The 19,938-nt window shown below is 52.5% G+C and overlaps 1 protein-coding gene across 2 annotated transcripts in view; it reads right to left on the bottom strand.

The window, feature by feature from the left end:
- MED26 (mediator complex subunit 26) overlaps window positions 83–19,938 on the bottom strand; it is a 39,874-nt gene continuing 20,018 nt past the window's right edge. The window contains exons 2-3 of one of the 2 annotated variants that reach the window (XM_018051349.1): window positions 3,485–3,559; window positions 83–2,807 (exon numbers count right to left, since the gene is read on the bottom strand). In XM_018051349.1, coding sequence (XP_017906838.1) covers window positions 1,155–2,807; window positions 3,485–3,559 — 1,728 coding nt within the window. In that variant the 3' untranslated portion in view covers window positions 83–1,154. The remainder of the gene's footprint in view (window positions 2,808–3,484; window positions 3,560–19,938) is intronic. The other variant, XM_018051350.1, reaches the window with a different exon arrangement.

Consider the following 19,938-nt stretch of genomic DNA (forward strand, 5'->3'; position numbering starts at 1 on the left):
AGGTTGTCTTGGCTAATCCAGAATCCAGAAAGGATGAATGTGGCTATAAAGGACCAAATTAAAAAAACAATTCTCAGACTGGTTTGTGCAAATGTTTTTTTTTTTTTATTTCCACATTTATATCACAAGGTGTCCACTTACTGGACCAAATAGCAAAGTTGCTCCCTTCTGCGTCCTGAGAACACAGAAGTCTAGGTACTGTACATTCACTAAGGCTCCTTGTTTTTGCAAATCGCGTTTATGACAAATAACCATAAGGCAAACGAATCTAAAGGAATGGTTATGAGTGTTTCCAGCATACAGACAGGTCTCTTCTCGCCCAACAGTACAGCTTACACACCAGTAGCACCCGCGGTTACTTTTGTGTTTTGAGGGGAAAGGAACTCTAGAAAGGTGAACTTTTCTAGATATGTGTGGGAAGGGGAAACTGAAGAGGGAAGAACAAAAGGCAAGTTACTTGTCTGGTGGTCAGATGGAAGAGGGGGCAAAATAAACTTTAGAAAACAAATTTCTGCAGCATTTCTTTAAAAACTGGGCTGTAACTGAAACCAGATACAAATGTGTGGATGCCCAGGGAGCATGGATCAAACTGGTTGGCCAGCTGGCCTGCCTGATGCCAGCAGCTTGCTACAGCTGAGGCACCGTGATGGGAAAGCTGGCCAGGTGGGGTGCAAATCGAGGCCGCAGTATTGCCCACTGCCTCAAACACTTAGGGCCATGTTAAAAAACAGAAAATGCAAAGAGATGAGATGCGTGCTTCTGTCGCTGTGTTAAAGGTAACCTCTCCCACAGGTTTTCTGTGCCTGCCTGCAACTGAGGTCCCAGCTCACCAGGGCTGGGAAGCGTCCGCACCTCTTCTGGGGTGGGAGACTAACGCTTTTTATAGCTGGTTTGCTATAGAGTTCTGAACTCACTTTGCTGGCCTTCCTTTCACGCGGTCCTTCCTTTGCAATTTTGTTAGTAAACTGGTAGCAGCATTTCACAAAAGGAGAATTTAGAGGGACGAGTGCAGAGAGACCTAGAGACTCTCGCCTCCTCCCTCCCGCCCCGGGCCGGACCCCCTGGATTCCCAACCACTGGAGGCGGCGGGCCCTGGTGCCCGTCCTCCATGGCTGACTGCAAGGTGGGAATGCACTGAGCGCCCGAAGGGCCAGTCAGTCCAAGCAGACATAAGGCAGAATGTTCAACCGCCCGTCGTCGCCGTGCGGGTCGAGCGATATGCACTGCGTCCAGTCATACCAGTTACCCTGTGTGTCCTGACACCCGTTCACCCCTGGCCACTGGTGGGCCTGGATTCTGTCCAGATCGTCCCGGGTGACCTCGCGGCTCAGCCCGGGGAAGTCCGTGGGCGGGCCATGAGGCACCAACACGTGCGGCTTCCGGGCCCCGCGCCGAGTGCTCTCCTCCTGCTTCAGGTACTCCGACATGAAGTGGTGAGCGCCCGGGGTCTGTGCGCCTGACGACGAGAGCAGGCTGCTCTGCCGGCTCAGGTAGGACTGGATGATCTCATTGCGTGACAGTTCCTTCCAGTTCGTCTGTTCAAAAGGGCTCTGGAGGCTGGCCTTGGCCTCGGGCTTGTCCAGCTCTGTCCTGGGCTGCTCCGTGTGCACGGGGCTGTCGGCCCGCACTGGCTCTTTCTGGGTCAGAGGTTTGATCTGTCTTGTCATGGGATCAAAGGTGAGCTTCCGCTCTTTTAACCGGACAGGCTTGACACCAGCCTCAGCCACCTGCCCGTCCAAGTTAACCGTGTAGTCACGAGGCCGGTACCTCTTCTTCTTTTTGCTGTCTGACCCACCAGAGGAGGCAGCATCGCTGTCCGCTTTGGAGGAGTCTGGGGAGAAGCCTGCCCGGGGCAGGAGCGGCTCAGCCGGTGGCAGCCCCGCCTTGCAGCCCGACCCTGCAAGTCGCTGGTGGCCCTCCGGCTGCTCCAGCCAGCGCACGGGGCTCTCTGCGCTGGGCAGCAGCTCGAGTCGCCGCACAGGGGGCGTGGACGGCTGGGCCAACGGAAGCGGTGACGGCACCTGCGTGGCATCCAGCGACTGGGGCCGAGGTGATGGGCTGGGCAGGGAGCCCTTGTACGTGTACGGGCTCCGCTGCCGGGCAAAGGAGCCCTCGTGCCGTGAGTTCCGGGAACCGAGAGAGCAGCGAGGTGGCCCCTTGGGGTGGGGGGGCCCTGGAGTCTCGTCCACCCTGTCCAACTGCTGCAGCACCACAGCCTTCGTCTGCAAGCAGGGCCCGGGGGGCTTGCCCAGGCCCGGGGAGCTGGTGTGCGGCCTCACGGCATTGACGGGGATCTTGCCGCTGTGCTTGTCGTTCTCGCCGTGCTCCAGGCGGTTGCCCTCAGGGCCCACGTGCCCACTGCTGTCCAGGGGGCTGGGGAAGCTCTCAGGGCTCCCGCTGATCCCATTGGTGGGGAGGGGGGACGAGTTGGGGACCAGGGAGTCGTGGCTCGCCTTGGAGACCTTGGGAGGTGGCCCAGGGTGACCAAGGTCACGCTGGTCTCCCCGGCGCTTGCGGCTGCCCAACCTGTCCAGCCGCTGCCCGCACAGCCTTGGCATGTCATTGCGGTACTTCAGGTCATGGACGCTCTTGGGCGGGCCGGCCGCCCCTGCCTCTGGCCGGCAGTTATGGGCACCGCCGTTGGCTGAGCCGGTGGCACCCGCCAGCCCCCGCAGCGCAGCCTCATTCTGGTGCACGGGCTCGATGAGCTTCTGCCAGCTCCGCAGCAGCTTCTTGGCCCGTTTGGCAAGCTCCTCGTTCTTGGTCTTCTTGCGGACGTCGTTGATGAGCTTCCCAAGGCGGGTTTCCTACAGCCAGAGAGACACAACGACACGCTTTTAGGACAGGGACACCCCATGAAGAGAGAGCTGGGGCAGAAATGGAGCTTCCCATGGAGCTGGGGGAAGGGCTCGTGTCTTTGAAATGACCCCACAGGCCCCCTAAACCACTGGTCTCCCAGACACAAAACCTATGAAGATTTTGGGTCCCTCGTGACATTTAAATTCTCAAACCCAAGTCCTCAGATCTTACAGTCCATGGGACAGACAGAGCATTCTCAGAAGCATCATCTCACAGGCTCGCAACTCCTGAAGGCCGCGGACCATTCACGGCCACCTCAAGGACACTTGGCCAGGGGAGATTTCTAGGTGAGAGCACACTGTGGCAAAGGCAACAGCACACGGGACCTTGAGCCAGCCTCACTCACTGGAGCCTCTGCTGCGCCCTGCAGAGTGTGCAGGGCCTCCTGCAGAGAAAGGGGCCTCAACTCTGAACTAAAGCCTCTCGTATTTCCTGCAGTGCCCATGTGCTGTGGACTGGCACAGTGCAGGCCAGGAGGGCATGCCCCCCTCACTCCTCCCTTTAAGGCCTTGCTGGGCCAGTGAGCAAAGTCTCTGGGGCTCCAAGAAGTTAAGGAAGCCCAGGGCTGGGGCAGCCCGGGCCCCGCCTCACTGCCCGCCCTAGTGCTCAGACCTGGAGCGCTCACCTCCAGTGCCTCTTTGGTGATGGGGTATTTCTCCAGGCTGGAGATGACTTCCTGCACCGCCACCATGTTCCGGATCTGTAAAACAAGAGCCGCTGTCAGACCGCAGGCACTTCTCCCGGTGCTGGCCTGCTCCACAATTCGCCCTTTCCCAAGCGCCGGTGGAGCCAGCATCACGGGAGACCCCCTCCTGCAGCCTCCTACCTGCTCCCAGGGGCCAGCACGCACCTAGTGTGCACCCTCCCGTCGGCCTCCTCCAGTGCCCGGTGAACAGGTGACTGAGTCTGTCCATGGACACACCCATCTGCCCAAGCGGCTGCCGCACAACTGAAATTCACATTTATGAAACAAGATTCACTCTTGATGTGGGAAATGCACTCAAGTCTGCCATCTGATGGGAGGCTGAAGGACTTACTGAATAAAACGCACCACGTGTAAAACAGCTGTGCATAATCATCTAATCAATTTAGTTCCCTTAACAAGATCTTTATAGAGTTCATTGAAAGACATCCCAAGGAGAGCAGAAGTCACAAAGTGGGAGGAGACCAATGCCACAGGGCCCGCCGGGTCTGTGTTTGAGCCCACAGAGAACGCGGGCTGGGAGACACGAACAGGCACTGGGCACGACAAGAGATGGTGCAGCAGCGCTCCACTCTCCTGGCCATCAGGCGAGGCAGACCGAACCCACAAGCGGCTGCAACGAACACACGCCAGACTGCTGGAAATGGTATCTGACACCACCAGGTAGTTCTGGGGTACGGCCAACTCTGGGGAGCACTGGGCTGTGTCTGGTCAAATCAAACACTTGTGTGTCTCGTGACCAAGCAATTCTATACCTCGATGACACGTGCTATGAACCAGGCCCTGTTCTACCAAGGTCTGTTTCCATACAGCACTACTCCACTGAATTATCACAACCTCAAGCAGAAGGTGTGAACTATTATTACCACCACATTTTATGAATGTGATGTAAAGGACTGGGTCATGTGGTCATATGTTCTAACGACACCACTGTCGTCCAAAAGTTGAACAGACTAAGAAATTCAAGAGCTCTAGAAATGAGCACACTGCAGCTTCAGTACATCAACAGATGAACTTCAAACCACAGTGGATGAAAAGTCACAGGAGATACACACTGGGTTGATTCCAACTACACTAAGCATCACAGCATACTCAAAAATTAAAATGGACCCCAGATCTAAATGTGAAAGCAAAAACTCTAAGGCTTCTAGAATAAACAGGAAAATATCTTTGCAACCCTGGGGTAGACAAAGATTTTTCTGGAGCCCCAAAGCAGTGATGTCTAAGAAAATATCCTGACAAACGGTTGGGCAGTGAGGAGGCTGGTCCCACGGGAACAAGGCCACCCGCTCCCTGTCCCCAGCCCTGGGATTCTGGCCCGCACGGTCCTGGGCTTGCCACATGGCCTCTCTCCACCTCAGTGACCTCACCCTGGTGTATTTAGAGCCCTGGGTCCCTACACACTCCTGGACCAGCAGTGTCCACAGAGCGAGCCCAGTGGCACAGAGTGTCCTTGTCCTTGGGCAGACACTGTCCTGCTGCCAGAGGAGGGGGAGGCAGAACACCTGAGCAACGCTGGGGGCTGGAGCAAGCTGGCACTGTAGACCCTCACACAGCCAGAGACCCTCCTGGAAGCTACACAGGGTGGGGCTGGGGAAAGGCCTGCCACCCCAGTCACAGCCGAGCAGCCTCTACACTCAGGCGGGCATCCAAAGGGGCTTTCGGCTTTGAGGCGGTGCTCAGGCTCTCAGCGCTGTGGAGAGCGCTGTCTGCTGCCTTCCTCAAGCTCAGGACCACCCGAGGGCTCATCCCTCTGGCTCCCCTGCTCCAGCCATGCTAGCAAGGGCACTGAGCGCTATGTAGGGAGTATTATCTGGGCATCTGGAGGCAATCAGGCCCTAAGGACCAGGAAGCAGGCCAAGTTCTACCCTCAGCACAGCTAACAAGGCGTCCTGGGCTCTATGCAGTGCAAGGTTGGGCCTCCAGCCTCAGATCCAGCAGAGAGTAATAGCCCAGCAGCCTGCGGCCCTTGCCTCCACTCTCAACGAGAGGGCCCAATGCACAGCAGAGACACCAAGGCTCAGTATAGCCAAGGGGAGGCTTCTAGCCAGGCTCCAGGCCTGTAAAAAAAGCCCCAGTACAGGACGGCTGGGGCAGGGAGGTAGGTAGGTGTCAGGTAAAAGGCAGGCCAGGGGTGCCTGTGGTGAGAGTAGTATCTCAGCTGGGCCTCCGAGGTGGACAGCAGAAGCCTCAGCACCTCCAGAGGTGAGATGGTATCCAAGCCCTGGAGAGGGGAGAGAGGTCCAGAGCAAAGACCCTGGCGTGAGCCAGGATGCCAGCAGGAAGGGCAGACCAGGGGAAAGTAGGCTGACCACACAATGGCCTTCCATTAACCTTAGACACGGTGGGAGCCGAACTGGTCCTGCTAGCCAACAGACCACCCTGTTTTTAGGTCCTTCCTGGCACCTGTCTGTCCAAAAATACATTCACCCACCATCACAGCAGAGACAGTATGCCATTGTTGTGCAGGGAGGAAGCCTCTGAGCCACTCCCAGTCGCAGACCCCAAAGGGGGCTTTGGGGCAGCTCTACAGGCCAGAGAGCCCAAGGGTCGTTCACAGCCTCCTGCTCTCCGGAAGAGCCTGGCACATGCATGGCCTTTGGATATCTCCCCTGGAATTCATTCCCAGGGAATGAAACCAAAACAAAACTAAACAAACAAAAAACCACCTCTCAAAACCACTTGCCAAACAGCTTTCCCAAAAGGAGCAGAATTCACATGTGAGGGATGTCTGAACACTTGCAGCCTCATCTTCTCATTAGGACTCCTTCAATAGCCATAGATTAATCTTTAGTTCCTTAATAATGACTGAAGACAAGTGTCACCTCCCCTTTCTACTAATGTCGACTTCTCCTGTAAATTGTTCATTGTCCCAGCCCACATATTTTCATTATTTGATTGGCCTCTTTATTGCAAGTAAATATTCTTCCAGGTGATGATGTCTGCCCCTGTGCATGGGGATGCCTAAGTGTCCTCAGGGCAGGCACCAAGGAGGAGGAGCAGGGAGGGCTCCTCTGAAGAGGCAGGGAGCAGGCAAGGTGGGCCAGGCAGCAGCGGAACACTCCGAGGAGCAGAGGCAGGGCCAGAAGTCCGTGGGGAAGTCGGCGGGCAGCCCCGGGAGAGAGGCCCAGGTGAACACGGTCACTTGGTGACCATGTGTGGAACTGACTTCTCCTCTACTGCGCCAAGGGCTAGCAGATTCTAGACTCGGGATTCACGAGGGACAACTGGGTATCCACAGTCAGACAGGAAAGTGAACCAATATCCATCCCAGGCAGAAAGGAGGGAAGCAGCCTCCTAAACTGGGCTCCTTCCAGCCGGGCTCAGGCAGGGAAAGAACCCTTCCCAAACATGTCCCCATTCACACCTCAGGACACCCCAGGGCACATGCTGGCAAGCAAGGAGGGGACCCTCCTTACCACCAACCAAACCCCCCAGTTCTTATGTGGACCTCCCATCAGGAGAGGACCAAGAGCACGGGGGAAGCAGCAAGGCCTCCCTCTGGAGAGCCCCGCATCGAGTGCTAGGTCATGACTGCAGCCAGTCTAACCCACAACATTTGCTGCTCGACTCACAGTGAATGAGGAGGAGGAAGGGACACTGGATGCCCACAAGTGACAGGACCTAACTGACAGGACCAAGGGAGGGCGGCAGCCCTCAGAAGCAGCTGGGGTAAGAGTTGAGACCATCTAGTGCAGGATGTCCCCACGCCCTCGGCACATGTCTGAGAGCTGTTCTGCGGCTGGGTCACTGCCCTGCATCTGGACCCATGTACAGAGGTGGGGCTAGCCCAAGGGGCAGATCCACCGCTGCTCAGCCTCCTCCTAGCAGTAATTCAGGGCATAGGTAGGTAAACCGCAGGCCCTGAATAATTACTGCCCTGTGGGGGATTTCCAGCCCTGATGTGAAACAAGGAACTGAGACTTCTTTGGCGTCTATCCGCTCACTGCTCCTTTTTCTCCACGCATCAACGGTTCCCACTCCACTCGAAATCCCCAACCTCTTGGCAGTGCAGCTAGACGTGTGCAGCCCTGGTGGCAAAGGGGAGACCCTGTACTCCCCAAGTTCAAGAACTGGTGAGACCCAAAGGCAGTAGTAAGACAGTAAGTCATTTTGGCCTGACTCTCACAGGACCACTCCTTGTTGGGTTCCTGCAGGCACCAAAGTCTCTAGCTTCTCTTTCTTCAAACGCCACTTTACAGATAAGAAATCTGAGGGTCCAGAAAGGCAAAAGAAGTCCAGTGCTCACCATGCAGCTGATGATGGAGAAGAGTGGCTTTACACTAGCCTGGTGCAGGGCCTGCCCACCATACAGAGCCCAGCTGGTACTGTACTGGGAGGGCTCCCAGACACCACCAGGCTGGTGACAGCCTCCCACCCACATACCCTCATCCACCTTCCACAGTGGGAAAACGGACAGGTTACAGAGTTCCTTGTAGCCACACAGGGTTGGCTTCGTGCCCAGAGCACCAACGGATGGTCTCTGGGCTGCCTCGGTCTCTGGGCTGCCTCAGTCTCCCGCCTACGGTGCTCTAGAGCTGGAGAGATCTCCAACAGCAGGGCCTTCAGCCCATCCCCAGTGCTTGCCCTGAGCTGCAGACCACTTGATAAATGACAAAGGCACTGGAGTCTCCCTGCCAGGCCCTGGAAATGGCACACACCAAGGTGGGACTCACCCCGCCTGTCCAGCCAGCCTATGACCACACTGTGGCCCTGCATCTATGCAGCACAGCCCACACCAACTCCTTCAGGGGGCTTAAAGCCCACCAGGTCAGCAGCAAAAGCTAGTTCACTTTTAAACCAGCCATGTGGAAGTCACATTTTTTCTGTTGTTGTTTTGTTTTTTTAAAGCAGAATAGTCTAGACTAGAATTTACAAAAACCAATTAGCTCAAAAGGCTTTGGAACTGTTCATCAGCAAGCAAGCTGTCCTTCCAAACCAAAACACGACACAGATGGCAACCAGAAGCAAGCAAACCTCGAGCTTTCCAACGTGCTGAGCATTCTAAGGTCATCCTCGGCTGAGTCACCATGCCCCGCCAGCCCCATGGCAGGTGTCAGTCGTGTCTGCCGAGGGTGTGCGCGCAGGTGAAAGGGCTTTGCCAGGCGAGTGTGTGTCTGTGATTTGGTCCCAGCCTCACTCTTCGGCCACAGCAAGTGGCTGATGAACTTCCCGCTTCTGATGAACTTTACACGTTCCCCAAACGGGTGCCGTTCTGTGACTCAAACTGCCTCTACCACAAGTCAGTGCAAGAGGTGAGCCTGGTGGTGACCAGCGTGTGTCCCACCCCGCCTCCCCGAGCGAGAAAAAGAAGTTGATGTGCCTTGAGTCTACCCCTCAGCTCTGCAAGGTGCAGCCTCCTGGCTCCGCTCTGCCTTGCTCTGTCCCACAGCCAGGCAGGCGCCAGGGGAACCTTCCTCAGGCAGATGCCCTGTCAGCGCCCTGCCTGGCTTTCAAAGGCGCCTCCCTCTGCTAGGACCCCATGGGAACCTCACACCCACAGGAGCTAAGTCACTCTCATTCACGACTGCTGACAGGAAGAGCGACACTGGGGCGGGGGCTGTGTCTCAGCCACAGTCACCAAGCTCACCGCTTGCAAAAGCACAAAAGCACTTCCTCATCAGTGGTTTCCCTCTGCTCCCCGGGAGCGTCCACAGCTGGAGGGTGGCCGCTGCCTGCGTGGCCCTGCCTGCTGTACACTCACAGCCCGCAGAGCACCCGTGGCCAGAGCAGCCGACTGCAGCTGCGACTTGGCCCAGGCAGCTGGCAGAGAACACTGCCTGCACCTCATGAGCAGCCCAGGGCCGCTACCACGAATGGCGGCCAACCAGGGGACCTCTGTGAGAGGCTTGCGGAGGTGAGAGAGGCTTGCAGACAAAGCGGGGAAAGAGGGGGAGACCAGCACTTCTCTCCATAGTGCTGGCCCTCAAGCCCTTCTCTCATTTGTCCCAGCAGGGCGTCCCAACAAAACCACAAGCTTCAACTCTCCTGACCTCTGAATCAGGTCAACGCACAATTCCTGTTGTAACTTGGCCCTTTCAGAGAGTGCAAGAGCTCTCAATGTGTCGTATCTGGGAGCTGGTTCATTCCTACACTTTGCAGTTGCAAAGTCAGAAAGCCCAGCAGAGCGTTTTCTACCTGCATCCATGCTCGCAGAAGGGTCCGGTTGTCAGTGCCTGTGACAACATACAGCACACCAGGTGGGTTCCTCCCTCCCAGCCGTGCTCTCGTGGAAACAGCCAGTAAGAATACCAGCTGTGTAAGATGAAACGTCCGATGCCCGTGGGAGGGGCACACACAGTGCTCGGCCCACATACACCCAGAATACCGGCAACTCAAAATGAGAACCAGCCAGCTTTTTAGGAAGCGATGGGGCCAGCCTCCAAGAGAAGGCTGAGTGAAGCTGCGAGGCGACGGCAGGGCACTCCCGCGCTGCAGTGAACCCTCCTGGCGCTTGGACTGGGCAAAGTAGCAGCCAGGCTGGACCTGGTTTCCAGTCCCGGCCCAACCAAGACGTGAAGCAAGACCAGCCACCAACCCGAGCCCGGCTTTCCTTCCAGGAGCCAGGAAGCCTGCGCGGAATGTTGGGAAATCCACAGATCATCTGTAGACACTGAGGCACGCTGACTACCCTCTGGGGAGACTGTGCCCACGGGGGTCAGGCCAAGGCGGCCCTGTCCACTGCCCACCAGGCCATTCTGTGGTTTCTAAGATCCTTTCAAGGCAGTGCAGTGCCCAATGCGGCACCAACAGTCTGTCAGTCTGCTCACCTGGGCTGCTATGGGAGTCTTGAGAACAGGGGAGAGCCTAAAATTTCCCTCAACAAGGCACCAAACACAGGCCAGGGAGATAACAGGAAGGGCTGGTTATGGCCCAGTGCTGAGGCATGGGTAGAAACGGCCGAAGGCAAGGACAGAAGCAACAGGTGAGGCACTGCAACTGAGGCTGAACTGAGCAGCCAGGAACACCAAGGTGGCAACACCCAGCAGGCTCCGTTACGATATCCGAAGGACTACGGAGGAGAAAGCCAAGGCCATTCCCCTTCTCACAGGGGCTCAAGCCCAAACTAACCCCAGAACCTGAGGCTGCCAAGGCTCGGTGGGTAAAAGTGACCACATCCACCACTGACGACCAGGCTGCCTGGGGTAAGCAGTGAGAGTGAGTCACAGACATGCGACAGACACGCAGGGTCTGCTGGCCCTCACCTTCCTGGGTACTCCACACGGGGTCACCATGTCTGTTCTGAGAGCAGAGTAACAGGAACTGCCAGTGCCACAGGAGATACGTCACTTGGCAAGTCACAGGTTAGGTATGGAGAAGCCCTCGTCTCCTTCCACAGAACAGGCTCTGAGATCTGCAAACTCACCAGGCCCTAAAGGTAACTGAGGGTTGGGTGCGCCTGTCCTACGTGATACAACAGCCATCAGGCAGGACACGGCCTAATGGGCTGCACCACATACTCTGGGGCAGACAGCACGAGTGGACACTGCGCACAGAGGTGAGCAGAGCTCCGGGCCCCCCACCTAGCCACGAAGTGGGAGGGTGACAGAAGTGTCCTACAGGCTCCTGGGAGGGGAACAGCAGACACACACGAACACCCAGGACCTAGCCTGACTGGCTCACAGTAAGCACTCAAGAAAGGGGATCAGCACGGAGCCGTCATGGGACTACACTTGAGAGGGATCAGGTTCTAGGCCACCTCTTTCCCCCACCTGCTGCCCTGAGCTTTGTGTGGAGCCAGAAGACCAGCAGTGGGTGTGGGGACTTTCTCAGTGGGCATGCCTGCAACAGGGGAGGCATGCCTGCAACAGGCGCCGTGGAGAAAACCAAGGACATCATCATGTGGAGCGGGAAGGGAAGTCTGTGCACAGTGTCAAACATCATGTGAGGATGAACATCCACAGCCCAGGACCCAGCAAATCCTAGGGACCAACAGAAACCTGAGCGGACACGTGCCGAGAATGGTCAGGGCGGCCGTGTTCAGAACAGTCCCATCTGAAAACCATCCACATGCCACCAACACTAAACAGATGACGACGTCATGATCCAGCTGTTCAATGTCAAATGAAGACAGTACTGCTACACAGAACATCAAAGACAGAACCTCAAAACAAGTCAAATGAAAAAACGTAGATAACAGAAGAATACGTCTGTTTTGGACTGGAAGCTCAAAAGCTGGCAAAATTTGTCCATGGTGACAGAAGTCAGGGGAGTTGGGGGTGGGGAGAGGCTAAGAGAGGGAAGAAGAATGGCTTCTGGGGAGAAGCTCTATTCCATGACCTGGGTGGGAGTTACTAGGGTATGTTCACTCCACAAACATGCACTGAGATATAAACTTCAAACTTACGCACTTTTCTGGGTATATGCTATACTTTTAGGAAAAACTGGTCTGAGAAGCCATCCCATCCTAGAAACAGATGTCAGAGCTACTGGGGTTGAAGAGGCTGGAGAGGTACTGGCAAGCCAGCCCCTTGCCCCCCATATGGGGGGCAAAGACCCTCTGAGGGTCCCATAGAACAAGGTCTGAGAACGTGGACCAGGAGCCCAGGCTGCCTCTGGGATACCCAGCATGTGCTATGCTTTACAGCTCACAGAGAAAGGCGTCCACACTGCTCCCACCCTGGGCAGAGGCCAGTCTGGGGAAAGCAAGGGCGTTCTGAAGGCTCTACAGCAGGAGCACTGAGCAGGTCAGTGTTCCCAGGAAGAAGCAAGCTCTTAAGTTACTGGAGAGGCGGGCAGGCAGTGACCACTGCCTGGGCATCACCAGCTGGCACCCTGGGTGGGTGGGCCTCTGCCTCCTACCACTTAGGTTCTCTCCTAAGACCACAGACCTCCAGAGGAGGTGTTATGCCACTTCCCCAATGAGGAAGCCAGGGCGCCCGTTATACACCTGGCCACAGTTTCAATACTAACCTAACCTTCTAATCTTGTGCAGTTAGCCCATGTCTGCCTCCACGCAATGAGCCACCAGCAAGTCGCATTGATGCCAAGGGCAGGAACAGAAAGCTGGTACAAGGGAGGACAGTGGAACAAATCAGATAGGGGAAATTCCGCATGCCTACACCAGGAATGAAGACAGAAAACAAAGACTAGAAGTTAAAGTGGGGAAGACAGATTAACATTAAAAAATCAAGGTAATCTGCCATATTAAGAGGCCAAAAAGGAAAAGCCTATGATCATTTCAACAGATGTAGAAAAAAAAAAACCTGACAAAATTGAACATCCATTCCTGATGAAAACTCTCAGCAAGCCAGGAACAGAAGAGAACTTCTCGGCCCAGCAACACCCACAGCGAACATCACACCTGGTGGCGAAGAGCCGAATGCTTTCCCCCAGGAACAGGCACAAAACCAAGGATGTGTGCTCAGCAATTCCACTCATTTTTGTCAGATTTCACCTAGTACAGTAAGGCAAGGGAAAGAAAAGGAAGAAAGAAAAAGAGGGAGGGAGGGAGGAAGAAAAATCCATCTAGATTGAAAAACGAGAGGTAAAGCTGTCTTTACTCATAAATAACAGAACATCTATATGGAAAATCTTATAAATTCTACAAAATAAGTGAGTTTAACAAGGCTGCAAGATATAAGTTCAATATAAAATTCTATGATATTTCTATACAAAAGCAACAAACATTCAGAAACTGAAAAATTTTAAACCAATTCCATTTACAACAGCGATTAAAAGTATGAAGAACTTGCAGATAAACCTGACAAAAGACCTCAACACTGAAAACTACAGAAAAGGGCTGAGAGACATTAAGGGGGCATCAGTTAATGGAAAGATGGCTGTTGTGTAGTCGCTAAGTCGTGCCTGACTCTTGTGACCCCCATGGACTGCAGCCTGCCAGGCTCTTCTGTCCATGGGATTTCCAAAGCAAGAATACTGGGGTGGGCTGCCATTTCCTACTCCAGCGGATCTTCCTGACCCAGGGATCCAACACGCGTCTCCAGCATCAGCAGGCGAATTATTTACCACTGAGCCACCAGTGAAGCCCAGTGGAAAGATATACCAGAATAATAGCTTGGGAGAGTTGATATTGTTAAGATGTCAGCTCTCCCCCAAGCTGATCTATAGATTCAAAAATGGAATTCCAGCAGGGTCTTTGGGAGAGATTGACAACTTGATTCTAAAATTTATATGGAAACAAAGTTTCTAGAAAGGTAACAAACTTGGAAAAAAAGAAAATTGGAAGCCCACATTAGAAGTACGGTACTGGTGCAAAGACAAACTGAACAGATCAATGGAACAGAACAGTCCTTTAACAAACCCACACATGGGCAGCTAGCTGACTCTTAACAAAGACGGTAAGGCAATTCAGTAGTGAATGAATGATCTTTCAACAAACAATGCTGGAATAACTGGTAGCCACAGGCAAAAAACAACACTGAAAGAAAATATCAAACCCGTGACCTCTATCTCACAAAATACACAAAAATTAACACAAAACAGATCATAAACCTAAGAGTTAAACTACAGAATGTCATCTTTTCTACAGAAGAAAACATAGGAGGAAAATCTTAGTGATCTTGGGTTTAAAAGGCAAAGACTTTAGTAATAACACACAAAAAGCACAAACTACAGAGAAAACAAACTGAATTTCATCAAAATTGAAAATATTTGCTCTTCAAAAGATGACACTGCTATGAAAATGAAAAGGCAAGCCACAGACTGGGAGAAAAGATACACAAATCATGTATCTAAAAACAGACTTGTCTCTAGAATATATAAACACCTCTTTCAATTCAATAATTACACAAAGAACCCAAGGGGGGGAAATGGGCAAATGATGTGAACAGATATTCAAATCTTTCACCAAAGAGATATGCACAGCAAACACAAATACTTCAAGAGATACTCAACCTTATGAGTCATAGTGAAAGTCGCTCAGTTGTGTCTGACTCTTTGCGACCCCATGGACTACACAGTCCATGGAATTCAAGCCAGATACAGGAGTGGGGAGCCTTCCCCTTCTCCAGGGGATCTTCCCAACCCAGGGATCGATCCCAGGTCTCCCGCATTGCAGGCGGATTCTTTACCAGCTGAGCCACAAGAGAAGCCCAAGAATAGCCTATCCCTTCTCCAGCAGATCTTCCTGACAAATTCAAATTAAAGCCATCACGAGATATCACTATATACCTATTAAGATAGCTAAAGTTAAAAAGACTGACCATACTAAGTCATCACCAAAGTGTGGGACAACTGATACTCTCATACACTGCTGGTGGGGTGGCAAAATAAAATGGTATAATTACCTCGGAAGACATTCTGACAGATTTTTATGCAACCCCAAAGTCCATCAACACATGTATGATAAATTGTAGGATACTCATGAAATGAAACATTACTTAGCAACAAAAAAGAACAAACTATTGATATACACAACATGCATGAATCTCAAAAGAAGGAGGAAAGAACAAACAGCCTAGATCAAAAAAAGAGTACACGAGTTTACGAAATTCTAGAAAAGGCAGATTGATCTACACTGACAATAGATCAGCAGTTGTCTAGGGATGGGGGCGGGCTGAAGGGAAGGTTACAATGGGACAAGAAAGAACTTTTGGAAATATGTTTAATACCATGACTGTGGCGGTGATTTTTCAAGTGTATTCACAGATCAAAATATATCCAATCGGGTACTTTAAGTGTGCACAGTTTATTCTATGTCAATTACACCTCAATAAATTTGTAAAATGACTATGGAGGCAAATGACAGATGCAACAGGTCCTAGAAAAAGGAGGAGAGGGCGGGAGGCAAGAGAACCTCTTTGTTGGAGGTAAGCTCCCCCTGGGGTGGAGGGAGCGGCATGAAGTCCCTTCTCCCTTCGGGAAAATGAAGAAGGCTGTCACGCCCAGGCCTCCCAGGGGTACCATAAGCCTGACAAAGGCACGTGTGTGTAATGCACTCCTCATAACAGACTGGGCTCCAGCCTGTGAGGCATCGTCCCAATCCATAGAGCTGCGCCGCTCCCCCTCCCCACCCATTCTGCTTGCTGGGCAACACCTGCGTCCCAACAGACCTTGGGACCGCACAGCCTAACCTGGGCCTGGAAGAGGGGTAGGACACACACTGGGCTGGAGCTGGATGGCAGTGTCTTACAGGCTGTGAAATGACAGGCTCACTAGCTCCCCGGGACTCAGCTTCAGGACACGTGCTCTCCTCAGCCTGCCTGTGAGGTTTTGTCATCCTTCAACTGGAGACCCTGGAGAGGGAGCCAAACTCCCGTCCTCACATGGGAAAGGCCAGTGGCCACAAACATCTACAGAACGTCTTAGGTAAACAGCAGTCTGTTCTCCTCTCAAACAGTTGGTGTGAGCGATAACCTATTTCCATCCTCCTGACAAGAAAACAGCCTCCGAGCATCTGACAGCTTCTTTCTCCCCCTCACTCTTCAGTTTTCTCCAATGTATTAAGCTCCTGAGCCTGAAAATGTCTGAAATCCTGCCCTCCCCCTCCCCCTAGAGAGCTGAGCTAGCCCCTTACTGTTCTCAAGCGTGAGTGAATGAAGGACAGATAGATAAATCAAGTCCCATCTTGTCCTCATTGCTGGGCACCGCGTTAAGCCAATGTCATAAACATCTCAGGGGTCTCCCTCTGTAGCAAGCTGGGATCTGCAGTCACCAACTTAACATCTGGAAAGCAAACAGGCCTTTCCTGTTGCCAGCTGTCACCTGCACCAGCCACCCCACAAGGGTCATAGGGAATGGGGAGGTGACTCTCAGTGCTGCTCACACACAGCCCCATGGAAGACAAGGGAAAAAGCATCATGTCTGGGTGGCCAGCAGAGGGAAGGCTGGGACAAGAGCAGCAGAAGGCTATGACCAGGGTGGCCATGTTTGGCCAGTAGGACCCAAAGGCTTTGGGGAGAGTCTTCTATTTTCAACACAGTGGTCCTAGAAGTTACCACGATGACAAAGATTTTTTTCCAAATTACCTTGGCCACCATGAAATGATTTCAAAGGATTACATAAGCAGGGGGAAGGAAAGCCAGGTGAGATTTTTGCAAAGTCAACCACACCATCCAGCGTGCTAATTCAGTGACGATCTGCGAGGTGGTAGCACTGCCTGACATGCAGCTAAACGGAAGGCTGCTGGTAGATTAGGGCACAGGGGAGGACCTCGACGGCTCCCGAAGCCCTCTACTACCAAGAGCCAAATCAACTGCTTCCTCCCAACCTTGCCTGAAGGGGACCCTTGGGAAAGCCTGACCACTCAACAGTCGTCCCCACTGGGCTGGGTGGACCCCATCAGCACCGTCTGCCTCACCCCAAACCACCTGCATCCCACAGGGGAAGGGTGGCAAAACTGATCCCGAGGATGAGCACCTGCCCCGGCTGAATGTCAGACGACAGCCCTGCAGAGACATGACATCCTGGCCACCAAACGTCCAAGGCAAGGTGGGGCCCAGCTCCAGAACAGCAGCTTTTCCTTGCTTTAAATGCACCAGGCAAAGAACACTGAGGAGAACTGGGAACACAGAAGACTTTGCTTTTTACTGTATTTCCCTCAGTATATCATTTTTCTATTATTATTTTCTCACTATTTTAAACCAATTTTTTAAAACTTCTTAAAAAGTTTATTTCTTCCCTTTTCTGTAGTCACCATTACAGGTGGATACCAAACAGAAGTGACAAGGCAACTAGGTGAAGAAACAGCACAAGTTTTCACTAAAACTTACATTAACACTGAAACGGAAATTGAGAGAGCTCTACCTGGGCCTCGCAGGCGGCCCTAGCAATAAAGAACCTGCCTGCCAATGCAGGAGGCTGAAGAGACGCAGGTTCAGTCCCCAGGCTGGGGAAGGTCCCCTGGAGGAGGGCATGGCAGCCCACTCCAGTGTTCGTGCCTGGAGAATCCCATGGGCAGAGGAGCTTAGCGGGCTACAGTCCATGGGGTTGCAAAGAGTCGGACATGATTGAGCATGCAGGCTGTCAATGCACCCAAACTGCTCTGCCCAGCTAAATTTTCACCAAAGTTGAGGACCTTTCAGCCCTGCCCTGCCTCATCTCTCGGACCCTGGGCAGATCCTGACATCCCTCTACATTCAAGACCTCTACACCCTCCTCTCGGAGCTCTTCAAGGCACAGTCTCAGACCCTTTCCTTCTCTCACCGCACTTCTCCACTGCCTGAGTAGTCGCACCCCCAGGCAGCTCCACAGCTGCATCTGGGGCCCGGGTATCACCTCTGGATGCACTTAGAGGCACTTCTGCATCCAACAGGTACTGAGGCTTTCTAAGCACCACTGGCTGACTCCATTGCTCCCCACCCTGAGAAGTGGGCTAGGACCCTTGGTGCAAGCAAGCCTCCCTTTCTCTCACCTCCAAATTACCCCACTCACATTAGCCCCACTAGACATGTCTTTCTTTTCCCACCCTCCCCTTCCCGCCATGTGTCCACAGTCTGTTCTCTGTGTCTGAGTCTCCACTGCTGCCCTGCAAATAGGTTCATCAGTACCATCTTTCTAGATTCCATATCTATGCATTAATAGACGGTATTACTTTTCTCTTTCTTACTTACTCCACTCTGTATAATAGGCTCCAGGTTCATCCACCTCATTAGAATTGACCCAAATACATTCCTTTTTATGGCTGAGTAATGTATGTGCCACAGCTTCTTTATCCATTCATCTGTCGACAGACATCCTGGGTTGCTTCCATGTCCTAGTTATTGCAGATAGTGCTGGGATAAATACTGGAGTACCCGTGTCATTTTCAAATATGGTTTCCTCAGGATATATGCCCAGTAGTGGGATCGTTGGGTCATATGGTAGTTTTATTCCTAGTTCTTAAAGGAATCTCCATACTGGCTGTATCAATTCACATTCCCGCCAACGATGCAAGAAGGCCTCCTTTCCTCTGCACCCTCTCCAGCATCTGCTTGATGATGGCGTTCTGACTAGTGCAAGGCAATACCTCACTGTAGTTTTTATTTGCATTTCTCTAATCGTGAGTGATGCTGAGCATCTTTTCATGTGTTTATTAGCCATCTGTACGTCTTCCTTGGAGAAATGTTCATTTAGGTTTTCTGCCCACTTTTTGACTGGGTTGTTTGTTTTTCTGATATTGAGTTGTATGAGCTACTTCTGCATTTTGGAAATTAATCCTTTGTCAGTTGTTTCATTTGCTATTATTTCCCCCCATTCTCGGGGTTGTCTTTTCACCTTGTTTATAGTTTCCTTTGCTGTGCAAAAGCTTTCAAGTTTAATTAGGTCCCACTTGTTTTTATGTTTATTTCCATTATTCTAGGAGGTGGGTCATAGAGGATTTTGCTGTGATTTATGTCAAGTAGTGTATTGCCTCTAAGAGCTTTATAGTTTCTGGCCTTTCATTTAACTCTTTAATCCATTTTGAGTTTATTTTTGTGTATGGTGTGAGGAGGTGCTCTAGTTTCATTCTTTTACATGGAACTGTCCAGTTTTCTTAGCACCACTTACTGAAAAGGCTGTCTTTTCTCCACTGTATAATCTAAGGCATGTCTTCTTTGGATCCTGATTCCAACCCTGATACGGTGGACCTGAGCTCACCTCCTAGCCAACTTGCAACAGCTGCTTTGTCTGAGCACGCCTATATCCAGCCCCATAACTTTTTACACAGACTGACCAGGCTCCAGCGATGGTGCCCAAGCTCCTCACCCTCAGTTCTGGAGTTTTCCTCCACCCACTCTGGTCTTCCTTTCCTCTGAGAACATCTTCTAGGCCACTACCTTCATCACTCTTGAACCCCAACAGGCCCAGGAGGCAGATAACAACAATACGGCTCAGGTCTGACCTCAGAGGCCAAGTTCTGCCTTAGCCCCTCAAGCCCCAACCAGCCTGAGCCATGGCAATGTTTCTCTGGGTGACTTTCCTGCTCTTATCCAGAGTCTGCAACAATTACGTAGTTGAAACTGCATCACAGATACTGTTTTGGTTTTTTTTTTCCCACTGAACACGTCTTCCTGTTGCTACATACTCTTCATAATGATCTTAAAAGCTAAACGTCCCATTAATGCATCATAACTTCCTTGACTTTCTCTACTGCTGGGCATCCCATCTCCTTCTGGGTTCTCCTACTGCAACCAATGTTGTAATGCTCATCTTCACAACTTCCTTATCTCATTTTTCCCTCAGAAATAAATTCAGGTGTTCAACTCTGCCCTAGGGGGCCAAATACTTTTATGGTGACTGGTACTGCCTCAACTGGTCTTCACGCTCACCCGGGCAATGCAACGACTCCACCACAAAGAGGAGGAAGAAAGCAGAGCCAAGTCTGCTGCGCCCGCACGGGGCCCTGAGGCGGCAGGCCCCACCGTCCGGCAGACTGGACTCGGGTGTCAGGGCTGTCATCTTCTCCTGCCTTCGTCACCTATTCCACGACTCCACCAGCAGGGAGGGAGAGAGCA

This window comes from Capra hircus, chromosome 7, assembly GCF_001704415.2.
Source record: "Capra hircus breed San Clemente chromosome 7, ASM170441v1, whole genome shotgun sequence".
Classification (NCBI taxonomy): domain Eukaryota; kingdom Metazoa; phylum Chordata; class Mammalia; order Artiodactyla; family Bovidae; genus Capra; species Capra hircus.